The sequence below is a fragment of the Labrus bergylta genome, chromosome 20 (genome assembly GCF_963930695.1).
Source record: "Labrus bergylta chromosome 20, fLabBer1.1, whole genome shotgun sequence".
NCBI lineage: Eukaryota > Metazoa > Chordata > Actinopteri > Labriformes > Labridae > Labrus > Labrus bergylta.
The window spans coordinates 13,215,375-13,227,959 of NC_089214.1; the positions used below are offsets into that span (position 1 = coordinate 13,215,375).

Here is a 12,585-nt window from a genome sequence, read left to right on the forward strand (position 1 = left end):
AAAGGTATCGCTTGTAGCATTAGGTTAACAGGAAAGGCCTAAACTTCTAATGTAATGTTAGTTGAGGAGCACATAGCTAAAGTAGCCTACTTCCTATCTTATGTGACATAAGCTATAGGCTATTCCTAGACAATGAAAAGTTATCATTATGTAATGCTGGTTAGTGTAATGTTAGCCTGCGATTGGGGTAATTCAAACATTAGCTATAAACAGTTTAAGCCCAGAATATAACTTAATACCTATATTAATATAATGAAATATAGACTATGCAGTACTACCAAGTGACCTAAGTAAACCTTCAAAAATACAACAAACATTCTGGAATAAAGACGCCTAGAAGAAAACTGCAACACTTGAGCTCTGAGCATGACTTTGGAGAAAAACGTCCACTGTCTTTGGGGATTGATCTACAAGTCAATATTTATTGTGCTAGAGTTATACAGCATCTGTGTAAAAGCAGTAAGTGCTCTCTGGCCATAAGTATTGGCAGTATGTTTGATGGTATTATTATCTGTGGACATTGTGACTGATTCTGTACACTGAATGTAGATAAAGGATGTGACTTCAGTGAGGCAGGTTTCCAGCACACAGTTCACAATGACTCAGAGTTGTTTTTGTGAGTGAATGTATGGTGCAATATGTAGAATATATGGCTTTGAACAGGTCTCTTGGTGGCTTTCTACTGTAAAATGCAGCCTTAATAAGACTTTGGATAATAAAACCATCAGTCGGCCTAATAGTCTCTGAAAACTGTTATTAAAATGTTACGTCTGCTAAAATGTGCCTTGTTGAGCAAGCACCACCTGCCAGAAAATTTATTTGGAAGGCCTTGCTGTCAGCAGTTCCACCTGTGCACTAATAAAGCGAACAAAAAGGCACATTTTTTCCTCGGCTATGATGCTTTGCAAAACCACAACTAAGGAAGACAATAAGTACTCAATCAACCACGCAACACAATGGTAATGTTATGGTAGCATGAATTCGATAAGACAAATAGAAAACAACAGTCTATCCAGTTAAGCTTGTTTTCTTGTTTATGAGGAAGCATTCATGACTCTTTTTTTTGCTAAGGCTGTCAGCATTAACTAGTTAATAACAATTATCTAAGGTCTGAAATTGATGCAAACATGTTTTTTAATCGAAATGAATTGCATGCAATTGAATCCCTTTAGGCTCACCTCGTGGATAAGCCATCAGTGTCTCCCTATAGTCACAGTGGTGGAAAAGAATGACACTGCTGCATTTTTGAATGGCTCATTTCACTTTAAAAAACTCCTTGACAGCTCAGGTGACGAGTCAGAAGTCACATCAACATGACTTCAAACATTTCACTTTTACCTGTTCTTTAAGCTGATTTTTTAAATCTTTATTGTAAGTAGATCCTTTTTCCTTAGTTGTAACCTTCATCTCTCAGAAGGTCCTACTTTATTTCAAAAATAAAAGTGGGGTTAAATTCAAACAGCAAGTAAATTACTCTCATCTTAAGACAGTACAAACATTCAAAATAAAAGCACACAATTTTTTATTTTTAAAATCTAAGGAATTTAATTTCAAAACGTGATTAATAATGTGATTTATCACACTTAACTATTAAAATTTTGCAATCAATCGTGATCAATCGTGATTGAAATCATTTGTCAGCCATTTTCCTATATTTCCCAATTAAATTAAAGAACTTAAGTTCTGTATTCCTCAATTTGTAACTGATTAGGTGCAGGATTTAAAAATGAAAGAAGATACTAAGAGAATAAAACACTTTAATCGCAGAAAGACATGTGAGTCTGAGCGATAGATGTCCGAATAAATTAGGTTTTCATCTCTATCTCTCACTGAGGTTAATTGCACTGTGACTAGCTTTATGAATGGAGCAGCCAGCCAACACAGTTCCTCTCCCTCCCCTTCCTCCTCCTCCTCCTCCTCCTCCGCCTGAGCAGCAGTGCCAAATTGGAGTGCAGGATTCCCAGGTGCCAGAAGAAAAATAAAGGATTAGATATTAGATTAGCCAAGCACAAAAAAACGACTCATCTATCTCTGCCTCCCACCTCAAAGCTAAATCCTAACACCCAGCTCCGTGTCACCATGAACACAGGAAGACTGAAGGTTGGGTGCCAATCCCTCACCTCGCTCCCCGCGCGCCCTCCCCTCCCTCCTTCCTCCATCTCCTCCTTCCTCCGTGTAATACAAACCTCGTGATCGCCCATTCAGCTGTGCCTGCGTCTACTGCTTTGGGGAAAATTAATAAGCCGACTCACCACAGGGGCAGGCAAGCCAAAAGTAACCAGGGGCACAGACAGGTGTCGCGGAAGTTTACACTTGCAGAGGCGCATCCCTCCGCGTCTTTTTGTCATTATCTGGGATAACGTGAAAGAAGCTGTCACTGGCGGTCATCCGGCACCCACTGATCTTCTGTAAGTGATTCTTAACATCAACTCACTGCGAATGTGTGAATGCAAAGCTGTTATGATGAGCAGGAATTAAAGAAACACGAGCCTCTGAGTCAGGTGTCTGTTTTAGATGTGTGGTTAAGAGGCTCGTTGCATGCTTGCATACCTTAATATGATAATGCGCGTTTTCTGCGTCCTCTTTGGTGTCATCTGCGAGCTACCTGACTCACTGACCACGTATAGGTGCTACAGATGTTACCATACAGTCAGCTGAGGTGGCAGTAGAATGGCATTAACAGGTGCTAGTTTTCAAATAATGAAAGTGCGGCATTTCTGCGGGATGTTAGGTGGACGGGATCAGGTGAATTTGCCTCAAAGCTGGAAAAACAGTCCAGAGTGCTGAAAAGGAACCTAAACCTTTTCCCAGAAGGTGCACAGTGTGATTAATCGCCATGTAGCCTATAGGGACATTTACACGTTTTGGTTTCATAAGCAGGAGCTATTAAAAATTATGTCATATTTTGTCTCAGAGCCATCTTTTCAGAAAAAAAAAACCCTTAAAGAAATGTGAGCTGAAAATCCTGATTTGGCAGGCCCTCTGAGTTGGGGTACAGGCTGGTTTATTCCTGTTGTTTTGATTTTTGGTTGTCACCTGTTGACAGTGTCACCATAGTTAAACTAGGGAAGTCTTTTAGGGAGAAATTAGGGACACATGTTCCCCCAAACAGGATGATTCACTGTCTGTTATTCTGAGCAATTTATTCAGTTCATTCATGAAAAAATGGAGATCCCTCAGACGGATTTACAAGCCTTTCTTGGAGTGTTTCTTTTTTAAATTTTATTTTGCTCCAGCTTTTCTTAGGTACATGCACAATGACTCAGAGCAATATTCAATTAGCATTAGCATCTGGTTTGATTCTAACACTTGAGGTTAAACTGGGTTTGTGTGTGTGTGTGTGTGTGTGTGTGTGTGTGTGTGTGTGTGTGTGTGTGTGTGTGTGTGTGTGTGTGTGTGTGTGTGTGTGTTCACAATTCAGCTTCAATATTCTCACCTTGCCAGCCTCCTAACATGCTCTGCATACAGTCATAATTGGCCAGGTAAAGCTGGATGTTACACAGCAGGTTGATGTCAAAAAAGGATCACAAACGATAAAGGGGCTCATCCCCATACTGAGCCTCCATTGAGGATTTTGGTATGAAACAGGAAGTAAGGATCTTTATTTTGTGTGTCTTCAGCAGTTATGACAAACAAAGCACATTCACAAGATGGCATGACCTGAGGTCTATTTAACATGGCTGTATTTTCAGCTACCGTGGCGGGTTAGTGTTAATGCATGCATTTATTCTATTAAAATGACTTAAGTGACATTTTCTTAACCAGATTTTAACAAAGGGGGAATAAATAGGATAAAGAAAGCTATGGCAACATCCTCCATATCACTTGCAGCCGTTAACCCCTTGCTTAAAAATGTAGTGAGTGATGATGACTGTTGACCTTTGCTGCTTGTTATGCCATTTCATTGGTTCATTTGAATAGGAGCAAACCTGATGAATTGGTGGAGCAGCATGAACACGTATTACTTTAAAAGTTTTTTTGAGTTTGATCAATTTACAAAATGTTTAGGCAAATTGATTATCTTGTGAGGGACCATGTCACTTTCTGTTTCAGAAAGAAACATACAAGAGTTTCAGTCGATGTCAGGCACAAAGTGGGAATTTTAGCATGAGGAACTTTAGCGAACTTGTATTTACCAAAACGGAGGACTACGATGGTAAAGACAATGACACTTGGGAGGGGACTATCTCAAACGGCATCAATACTGAAAATTAACATTGTGAGCTGAAAGCAAGGTATCAGTGCCATATGCCTTGTATTAACATTAGCTACAGCTAGTAGGTAGCTGCTGGCTAGCAGGAGTCGTGTTTTGGTGGGTATGTTTAATCTTTTAAGTAAGTACAACCTGCTTTATTAATTTCTTTTCTGGTGACATATTCCTAACTGTCATTTAAACTCTCATGTTTGGTTTTATATAGCTTACATTAAATATGGGTGGTTTTAATCAGCTGTACAGGTAAATAAAACAGGCAGCTGTTAGCAACTGGCTTTACTATATTGAATTTAGCAAGCGCTGCCGTTGTTTTGACTCACACAGCTGAAGTGTGATGTAAAGCCACAGATACTTTTTGTGGGGACAAAATGATGGATAGTGAAGGTTTTTTGATTATTCTTGTATCATTTTTCTACACATTTGTTTTGTAATGCACATAATCAGCTTTGCTTGCATTGTACATTAATTAACACATATTTTGAGTCTTTAAAGTTCAATCTTGTTTTTGGTGTATATCCTCTATTGGTTGCACATATTTAACCTCTGCTACCGACAATCCAGCCCCTCTTTAGGTCACCAAATCACAGTATCCTGGCTCTGCTACTGATTTGAACTAACTGCTCTAACTCATTCACAGATGCTTACTGTGTTTTTAAACACTTCTCAAGCTCTTCCTTCTAAGATGTTAAGTATAAATAAGGTCCCTTGGTTCTCATCAATTCTTGACTGCTGACAGGGCTGCTGTTCACACTATGTGCTGGACTTCTTGTTATAGAGCCAGCCAGTCTGTGGAGCAGTTGGATAAATAGAAATTTGAGGCTGATGTGCAGTTTGGCTCCTAATTAAAAATCCAAGAGCCATTGGTCTCGTTGCTTCTTTTCTCTCCTCTTGATGTCACTGTGGCAGATACTGGTCATATCCTGGGTTGCACAAACACCACAAAAACCTGTGTTTATGCTGTCATGTGGATGCTGAGAAGACAAACGAGCAGAGAGGCAGGGAAAGGCCATCACACATTAAGGAAAGGATTAGGTTTTTAAGGAGTTACAGTTTGCTATTAACACAGATTTCATACACAGTCAAGGACAATCTCGAACACCCAGTTCACAATCTTTGACGCTTCACACACTCTTATTCAGAAGACTATGACTGGCTTTATATATAGGTCTGCAAAGTCAGTTCACTGTAGTCACCTTTAGTTCAAATAGTCATTTCAGTGAAGTTGTTCTCAATCTCCTTCCCCTCTGGCTGTGACGAAACGCTGATCCAATGGAGAGTGTCTAAAACAAGCAGTTCATTTAGCGCTTGGCTGCACCTGCCCTTTTAGTGCTCTAACAGGGCCTTGTCCTCAGCCCGCCAATCCTCTACTTACTCTCTCAGGTGACTCCATGTCGGATGTGCTGTTTTTATTTGATGGATTTGGAATGACTTAGAATCTGTGTGAACATATTTTTCATTCAGCATGTGGTTGATTGATGCACGCACGGCGTCCTTTGGGGAAAATACACATTTCTATTCATTCACCAGAGAGAAGCATTAGTATGACCTATTTTCCCTCTGAAGCCATCCTCTCTCTCTCTCTCTCTCTCTCCCTCTCTCTCTCTCTCTCTCTCTCTCTCTCTCTCTGAGCAATGAGCGTCAGTCTGAACGTGTTGCTGGTGTAAGCTGATGGTGTTACACACGTACAAATGACTGCAGAGCTGGTCAGAATGTGACAGTACTGACCACATTTTGTTTTCGTTTTTTGGAAATGTTACTTCATTTGTTTCAACTCATGACAAAAGCCATTTTATGAGATTACTTCCAATCATTTGGCATATTGGTGCCTAGAGTTGTCATCTGTAGCTTTACGGCGCAAGTCAAAATCATTTAAATCCCAATAATTCCCTCGATATAGAGCTGGCAGTTTGACGACTGGACCCTAAAGTCTGCGTGTTGAAGTATCCTCGGGCAAAACACTGCACCCCAAATTGCTTTAAAAGGCATGGCCAGAAGGAGTGTGTGAAAGGATGGATGTGTTATGTGATGCTAAGTGCTTTCAGAGGTTGGAAGACTAGAAAAGCGCTACTTAGTTACCGTCCATCTACCTTACAATAACGATTGCCTTATGAAGTGAGTCTTTGAGTCTTTGTGTTATGTTCCCTAAAGTTCTACACTACCAAATTGTATTTGCCATGGCCAAAATATTTCTCTGAGCTTAACTGTACTGTAAGTGCCATCCACATTTATAGCAATAAATCAGAATTTTAACAAATTCTTGGGGCTTGAAGAAGTGAAACTGTTGTGTGTCATTAGGGTTGGATAAATTGCTGAAACAGCACATGGTTTATTATGATGATCAGAGACAGTGTGAACAGCAGAAAGATGTTTCTTCTGCTAATGTTCAGACTGTTTGGGAATGGTTCTCTATACAGTCACAAATCTATATAAAAAAGAGAGTAGCCCACTGAATGAATGAATGAACCACAACCTCTTACCTTAGTTCCTTAGTGGGTTTTTGTCGGACACTCTTTCCCACTATCTACACACTTATTGCTCATGGTGCTATTGTTGATGGCCTTGTATTTCATACAGGATTGTGACAATGCTTTACAAAAGACGCATGGTTCTGATGCCTTGTGTGTATATGATTGTGTTTGTGAGTGTGCGTCTATTTGAGAAATTGAAAATGAAGATGGATTGGCTGCTGTGTATACAGTATGTGCAACACTAGAGCTAGAGAGGCAGATACTCTCATAGTCATAAATGATGCTCCATCCCCATCCTTGACACCACTCACTATAAAAAGAAGGTCTGAATAATTGCCCTCCCTTGTGGCTATACAATAATGGCCACACAGTAATGGTCCATTAATCTTCTCTATACATTAGGAGCCTAACAAGGACTGAAGACAAATATGTTAGACCAGCCAGCCGTGGCTGCTGTTGTAATATGTTACAGAGCTGAAGCTAATTTTGGCATACTATCTATTTGACTGATAAAGGTGTTAATGTGCGTTCTTGGACTCGACACATGTGCATTGTTATCAGAGAGACTTCATCCTTTCCTGCTTTTTTATCAGGTATTTCAACTTTAAAATAAGGGCGGACATCTCTGTGGTTTCACGTCAAGAATAAGAGTCTGAGTGACGAATTTGACTTCTTTAAAAAACGTCATCTTCAGGAATAACATCTTTTATAGTACAAAGATCCCATTTTGATAGACAATACAATATTGTTAGACTTATCAAAATACTTGATTCGAAATTTTTAGCAATATACGTGTGAATATTGTCCACCTGTGTAACAAAAAATACCAGATATTTTCAATAGTTTAATCGTTTTTGAAATTGAATGAAGTTGCTTCCTCTTCTGTCACTGACCCCGAGGCAGCAGCAAGGCAACAAGACATAACTTAACGTCATTGTTCGCATTTTGAAGCTAAGCTATGCATGCTAAGCTGACTAACTGTTTGTTGTAGCTTAATTTCTATGAAAAGAGCCACACATCTCTGAAACCCTCCTGACCTTTAAATGATGGCCATGAAGGAGCACAGGGGTTTAGCTGATTTTGTTCCACAATACAATGAAGCTGTAAGGTGATAACTCACTTGACTTATGTTCCACACAAAAAAAACAAAAAAAAACGTGTCGCTGTCATTTGGTTATGAAGATTTCTTCCTCTTGCCACTACAGGACCAATGATGGCCTACGATACATTTAAAGCCTGAACTCATGGCTTTTAGTCTGGTGGCTGAAATAAAACCAGGACCTGATTGTTTCTCTTCAAAAGAATATGAAGGTTCTTTCCAGCAGCTTATAGTGATCATTTGTATTGCTGTAAAGCGTCAAAGTTGTTCCTTTGGGTGCATGGGACATCACAAATCTTTCTTTTTGCAAGCACTCGTTTAGGAAATATAGTCTTTTTTCTTGTGATATGCGCAGATGCTGGAAAATGTTTGAAAAGATTGACTTTCAAATTGTATATCCTTTTCAGAGTTAAGGGCAAGGTCATGTAGCGCATTGTGACAGTCTGTATCTATGGGATACAAGATGTTTGAGACTGAGAGATCTGATCTGAGAATTTGTCAAAAGCTTGTTCTCGCACTTTGTGTGTGAATGAGTGTGTGTGTGTGTGTGTGTGTGTGTGTGTGTGTGTGTGTGTGTGTGTTTGTCCTTGTGGATTATATATTCCTACTTATACAGATGACTCATAAGAGCATCTGATGGAGATATCTCAGAGGATAAAATAAAACGATGAACAACATTTTGTCTACTTTCCACTAAGCTTTTACTCAAACTGACAACCACTCAATTTTAGACCAACAAACTAAGGTTTATATTTCATAGCTTCAGGATTGTGATTGATAATGTTGAATAAATGGAGCTGAGAGTCACAGCAACAAATGTAGCAAACATATTGCTGCATACATTTTGACAGAAACACAAATATTTGTGCCGGATCAGTCGATCAGTTCAACAGCAGTCTTTGAAGTGAACTTCAGGAATGAATTGAATAATGAGCGAGAGAAGAGCGGCTCTGTCAATAAAGCTGTTGGCCGATACTAGGATGGACATAATTGTCTGTATCTCTCTACTTGTACTTCTCTCCCATCTTGTTTATCCTCATCCTTCTTTCCATCTCCACATCTGTCACTGCTGTTCTCCTCTGTTTGTGCTCTCTTGGCCGGCTATCAATATCTCAACTCTTTATCAACCTTTCTCCCCCTATTGACATGTGTTTTTTTTTTTTCAGAATGTCAGATTTGTATTTATGTTAATGAATCTTAGATTTTGTGAGGTCTCCGTGTCAATTGAGATTTGAAAACCCTTCTGCAAACGTCTGTAACTCTAATTAAATTTGATTGACAGACCCATGCAAAGAGTCCCCTAATGTTAGACATGAGGACTTAGACTAACCAACGCCACATTAATGGCCAGTTCCAAAATAGTAAAACAAAGCCTGCAAGTTAAATATTAGTCAGAATGTGTCCTGCAGCTAAATTCCTGCTTTGCATGTTGTGGTAGGGGTGAGATTTTATCGCACAAATGGCAGAAGGTTGTGATTTGAATGTCTAAAGTTGAAGAGTTGCACAGCGTGATCGCAATTTAAGGTACTCTTAGATCACAGTTTCTGGCATTGTATTAGTATGCACATCTTAAAAGTGTTAAAATCCACAAATATCTAGCATATTATATCTAATATTTAGTATCTACTGAAAATGTTGTTGAGGCTTTTGTAGTTTGACTATGCCAGAAAACAGCAGCCTTATGTCTCCCTGAGGACACTTTCAGAACCTATGGGCTATATAGTGTGTTAATCATATAGCTTCTGGGAGCGACGTCTTACTTTTCACTGCTTGTCATGTAGCCAGCACTCGGTAATAAAGGACTTTAGGCTGTGGCTTACTTTTTCCGTGGGTTGCAATTGTTTTCAGACTGACTAATGAATAACTGCTGCTGAATCATCTGGGATTATATAGAAGGGAGCGATTTGGTTGAACAGTTTACTTTCCATCTAACGCCAATCAATGTGGACATGTTAGCATGTGACTGCAGCATGTAATTGTAAAAGATGCTGTGGTGAAGCCACACGCTGCAGGTAGCATGGATGTATTCACTTAGTGTGATTAGCAGAAGCTCATTACTATGGAGACAGTAATGGTGGTGGTGTTTACATCAATTCTAATACTGAGGTTAATGCAGCCAAATGCAAATTAATGTATTTACAAAACGAGGAAAAGTTTACTTGCAGATGCAGTGATTTTGTGCATTATCAGTTAATCAAGTTCAAGTTAGGTGAACTCAACACTCAATACCTCGTCTGCTATTTGTCGGCGGTAGTGATCAGATTTTGTGGTCATTAATAATCCTAATTACTTCATTTTGCATTCCATTGCTTATTGTGTTCGTGGCTTGTGTTTACACAAGCCACACTGTGTTTACTCTATATTTTCAGGGATGGAGATTTTTGCAGATATTAGGACCTTAGTTGTTGCACTGGTGTATACTATCATCGTCTGATATCAATCACGTCTCTTTCATTTGCTCTGCAGATAAGACTTATAAAGATGTTGGTATCTGTTTTTTTGGAACATGCTTAGTGTTCCAAAATTAGGGGAATGTGCCCTCTCTTTTTTTCTTGGTTTTAACATTCCAAGTTTTATTTCTTCCTTCCAGTGGCAAGTCAAGAATCGTAATAGTAATGACCTGAAACTGTAAAAAAGAAACCCAAAGACTTTTCCAACCACTACACTCTGCTTTGAAAACAAGCCTTCATCCAATTTTCAGTAGCTTAGAGGTCAGAGTCCAGCAACCAGTGCCACAATTTATTTTGTTCAAAAGTCATAAAAGGAAGTGTTGCAGCATTGTTGCATGCAGGCATAGTGCCCTTTGAGTGAACTTTTATGCTGAATCTGTTGTAAGAATGTAGCTTTGACATTATCTTTTGTCGTACTCTTTGCCAGAGATCCACCTATTGTAAGTCTTTAGCCAAAAGAGTTTGATGAATTCTTCAATCCCAGTTATACAAGAGTTCTGAAGAAGCCCTGAGGACTTCAATCGAAGGCATTATTCAGCTCCCAAAATATCATTATATTGCACACATGTATTTTTTAAATTTCTCTTTCCCTCTATCTCCAGGGTTGTCCCAGCCTCGTCCCCCCGAGCAGAGCCTGTGCCCCTCCTTGTCCTCCTCTTTTGGACCAGAAGCAGCAGCTCAGTGTGGCGAGGCCAGGAAAGATGGGCAGGAAGCTGGACCTGTCAGGCCTGACGGATGATGAGGCGGAGCACGTCTTGAAAGTGGTCCAACGCGACATGAAGCTGAGAAAGAAGGAGGAGGATAGGCTGAGGTGAGAAGGGATTTCCCTGCTGGGGCTTTTTTCAGTACTACATATTTCGTGCAACACATTCAGCATGATTTTAGAGATGCTGATGAGGGCAGATGTTATTTTGCTGTGAGCAGAAATTACCAGATGTAGGAGGGAATAGCTGGCTCAAGTAAAAGACTTTTACCATATAAGGGAAATATATCTGGGGTTAAATTCTCCCCTTTCAATCCCTTTAAACCCATACAGCTTTACACTAATTTTACCACTTGAATAATGGAATATATCAGAATGGTAAAACTGTCTGAAAAGCCCTCTAGTGCCATGATTATTGACTCTTTGTTAAAAGCTGCTCCTGAATATAATTTCCCAATAATGTTTAGCATCCGAGCTACAGGCACTGCCATGTCAAGTATCTAACCGCCGCGTTGTAACTGAAACAGGATACAACCAATCACAAGACACAAGGCGGGACATAACATAGGGATGACTTGGACTGGATTGTTAGCTTCGTCAAAGCTTTTTGCCGAACAATTAGTAAACTCCCATGAGTTCAGGATGAGACATTTGAAACTTTGACAGGAAGAGAAAATACAGTTGTTTTTTTTAAAGATTACTTTAGGGCGTTTTGTACCTTTAATGGAGAGATAGGAGAGTGGATAGAGTCAGAAATCAGGGAGAGAGTGGGGAGTGACATGCGGGAAAGTAGCCACAGTTGGGATTTGAACCTGGGCCGCCCGCTTTGAAGGTCCATGGCCTCCACACATGGGGCAAACACACTGTGCCAACAGCGCCACCAGCGCCCCAAAATACAGTTATTTTGATGAAAAAACACAACTTAATGATGAAGGTACATTTATTCTTCATTTCATGGGGATCCAAGCAGTTATGTCATAATGTTAATATGTCATCATTTAGAGCTGTTGACACTTTAAGCTTCATGCTGCTTTTAAATGAGGTCGAATGCTATATGCTAAATAACTGAAAATCTACCCAAATACCTCATGGATGAAATCCCTTCTTTTTTTTGAGAGCTTATTTTGAGATGATTTAGTTCCTCTGTTTAAATAGTTTTATTTAGCCAACCATTAAACTAATACGTCCCTTTTTGCTTTCTTTACTACATAATCCAAACCATTCTCTTTATTTACAAAGCCTTGTGCTTTTATATCTGATACTTTCTAATAATTTAGCAAGTACTATGTTTTCAGCTGCAGTTATTTCCAGCAGTGTGGTTTATAAAGGCACATTTGGAGGCTGTGAGGAGGACGATGCTTGTCTTGTACATTCTGGTCTTGGGTTGTCAGGTCTGTGGGGGTCAGCCGGTCCGTGCCTCGAAGCTCTGCTCCAGTGTCACAGCTTCTTAGTTAACATTTGACAAGCGCTGGTCTGCTCCCCCTTCTCGCCTCCTGTCACCCATCCCTCTCTCGCCCTCTCTGTGACAGTCTGCAGTCAGAGGGGATTCAGTTGGGAAGTGACAGCCCTCCACGGGGGTTTGGCTCTCAAATGTGTGGTCAAATTAACGTGTTGGCTTTGTGTTGTTTCAGCAGAACTGCAGGGTTAAGTTT

General features: G+C 39.8%; 1 protein-coding gene across 3 annotated transcripts in view; it reads left to right on the forward strand.

Moving 5' to 3' along the window:
* The first annotated feature begins 2,205 nt into the window (after positions 1-2,205).
* The window catches only part of myripb (myosin VIIA and Rab interacting protein b), a 117,315-nt gene continuing 106,935 nt past the window's right edge, over positions 2,206-12,585 (forward strand). For 2 of the 3 annotated variants that reach the window (XM_065948938.1, XM_065948939.1), the window contains exons 1-2: positions 2,206-2,408; positions 10,833-11,041. In XM_065948938.1, coding sequence (XP_065805010.1) covers positions 10,932-11,041 — 110 coding nt within the window. In that variant the 5' untranslated portion in view covers positions 2,206-2,408; positions 10,833-10,931. The remainder of the gene's footprint in view (positions 2,409-10,832; positions 11,042-12,585) is intronic. The other variant, XM_020653043.3, reaches the window with a different exon arrangement.